The sequence below is a fragment of the Branchiostoma floridae genome, unplaced genomic scaffold, assembly GCF_000003815.2.
Source record: "Branchiostoma floridae strain S238N-H82 unplaced genomic scaffold, Bfl_VNyyK Sc7u5tJ_1421, whole genome shotgun sequence".
NCBI classification, from domain to species: Eukaryota; Metazoa; Chordata; class Leptocardii; order Amphioxiformes; family Branchiostomatidae; genus Branchiostoma; species Branchiostoma floridae.
In genome coordinates, this window is record NW_023365714.1 from 575273 (window position 1) to 577571 (window position 2299).

At 48.6% G+C, this 2299-nt stretch overlaps 1 protein-coding gene across 1 annotated transcript in view; it reads left to right on the plus strand.

The window, feature by feature from the left end:
• LOC118407552 (nephrocystin-3-like) overlaps positions 1-1599 on the plus strand; it is a 2679-nt gene extending 1080 nt beyond the window's left edge. The window contains exon 2 of the mRNA XM_035808030.1: positions 140-1599. Within this exon, the coding sequence (XP_035663923.1) occupies positions 140-1599 (1460 nt within the window). The remainder of the gene's footprint in view (positions 1-139) is intronic.
• The last annotated feature ends 700 nt before the right edge of the window (positions 1600-2299 follow it).

The following is a 2299-nucleotide window of genomic DNA, read 5'->3' on the forward strand; positions in this document are numbered from 1 at the left end:
ACCGCACATCCTGACATCGCTAAGTCACTCAACGGCCTGGGCATCGCCTGGAGGAACCTTGGTAACCACAGAAAGGCCGTCAGCTATCATGAACAGTCACTACAGATGAGGCGGAGTATCTATGGTGAGATCACTGCAGATCCTCTCACTGCCGAGTCACTTTACAACTTGGGTGTTGCCTGGAGTGATCTTGGTGATCAAAGAAAGGCCATCGGCTATCTTGAACAGGCATTACAGATGAGACGGAGTATCCATGGAGAGAACACGCCACATCCTGACATTGCATTGTCACTTAGCAGTATGGGGACCGCCTGGTATAAGCTCGGTGACAACAAAGAGGCGAGACCTTATTTCGCTCAGTCACTAGAGATGTACCGAAGTGTCCATGGCGACAACACTGCACATACTGACATCGCCCGCGTGCTTAACGACTTGGGTATCACTTCGAATAACGTAGGTGACCATAGAAAAGCCGTCAGCTACCATCAACAGGCACTACAGATGAGGCGGAGTATCCATGGCGAGGGCACTGAACATCTTGATATTGCCGCGTCTCTTCTCAACTTGGGGGCGGCCTGGGCCGGGCTTGGGGATCATGAAAAGGCCATCAGCCATTTAGAACAGTCACTTCAGATGCATCGGAGCATCCATGGTGAAGACACTGCACATCCTGACATCGCAGACTCCCTCCACAACTTGGGTCTCGCCTGGAGTAAGATCGGTGATCACAGAAAGGCCGCCAGTTATCACGAGCAATCACTGCAGATGAGGCGGAGAACCTTCGGTGAAAACACGGCGCATCCTAAGACTGCCGAGTCAATTGTCAGCTTGGGTCAGAGCTGGAGCAACCTTGGTGATCACAGAAAGGCCGTCGGTTTTTACAAACAGGCACTTCAGATGAGGCGGGGTGTCTATGGAGAGGACGCTCCACATCCTGATATTGCCTCGTCACTTAACAGCTTAGGAGCAGCCTGGCATGACCTTGGTGATTACAGGAAGGCCATCAGATACTATGAACAGTCATTACAGATGAGGCGGAATATCTATGGTAAGGACACTGCTCATACTGATATCGCCATATCACTTAGCAACTTGGGTATCGTATGGAGTGACCTTGGCGATCACAGAAAGGCCATCGGCTATCACGAACAGGCACTACAGATGAGGCGGAGTCTCCATGGCAAGAACACCGCACATCTTGACATTGTTGGTACACTTGGCAGTCTGGGTACCGCCTGGAGGAAACTCGGGGATTACAGAAAGGCTGTCGGCTATTATGAACAATCGCTGAAGATGAGGCGAAGTATCCATGGTGAGGACACTGCGCATCCCAAAATCGCCGCGACGTTTGACAACTTAGGAGCTGCCTGGAGTCAACTCGGTCATCACAGAAAGGCCGTCAGCTATGCGGAACAGGCACTACAGATGAGGAAAACTCTGTATGGCGAGAACACTGCGCATCCCCACATCGCCAACTCACTTGGCAACCTGAGTGTTGCTTGGAGGAACCTTGGTGACCAGAGAAAAGGCTTGATGTATTATGAACTGGCGTTGCAGATGAAGAGGGAATGTGAAAGAAATAAGAACAGCACATCTTGATGTTGCCATTTTCCTGAGGGATATTGTACCTACCTAACTATTTCCCTGGCCTCTAGATCGTTGGGGGTGGGGGGGGGGGGGGGGGGGGGGCCAAGGTTAACATGAAAAAAAAAAGTTTTTTTTCCACCAAAAAAAGCCTCTTTTGGATGGTAAAAAGGGACCCCCAAACAGGGGTTTTATCCTGGCAAGAGGCATGAAAGCCCTTACGTCATCATCCGGGGCAATGATCGAAGGGAAAAAAAACGGTCCCGGAAAAGAAGCTGCAGTTTCCCCCCCGGAAAATTTCTAAAATTAGACAAAATTTTAGCCAAAAAAATCCCCCCCTGAAAGCCGTCAAGCTTAAAAAAACTGTTCCCCCAAAGCCATCATTTGATTAACTACAGGGTTTCCGGGCAAAAGGAGGTCTTCGGGGGAAAAGTTTTTTTTTAATTGCTTAAGGGGGAAATTCAGAAAAAATTCTTGGGAAAAGAGGCCATGTTGAAAAAAGTTTTAAAAAATTTTATTCCAATTGGAAATGGAAACGGGCCTGTCAATTCAGCCTTAGGGCTGCCATCTGAAAAATGTATATGTGAATTGTTTGAAAAAACCAGCCATCCCCTTCCTCAAAAAAAGGATTTGACTTGACATGACCCGCCGGGATTGCAAAAGGTTACGGGTTTTACCCCGGGAGCTAAATACCTTGCTTTAAAAACTAAAACCC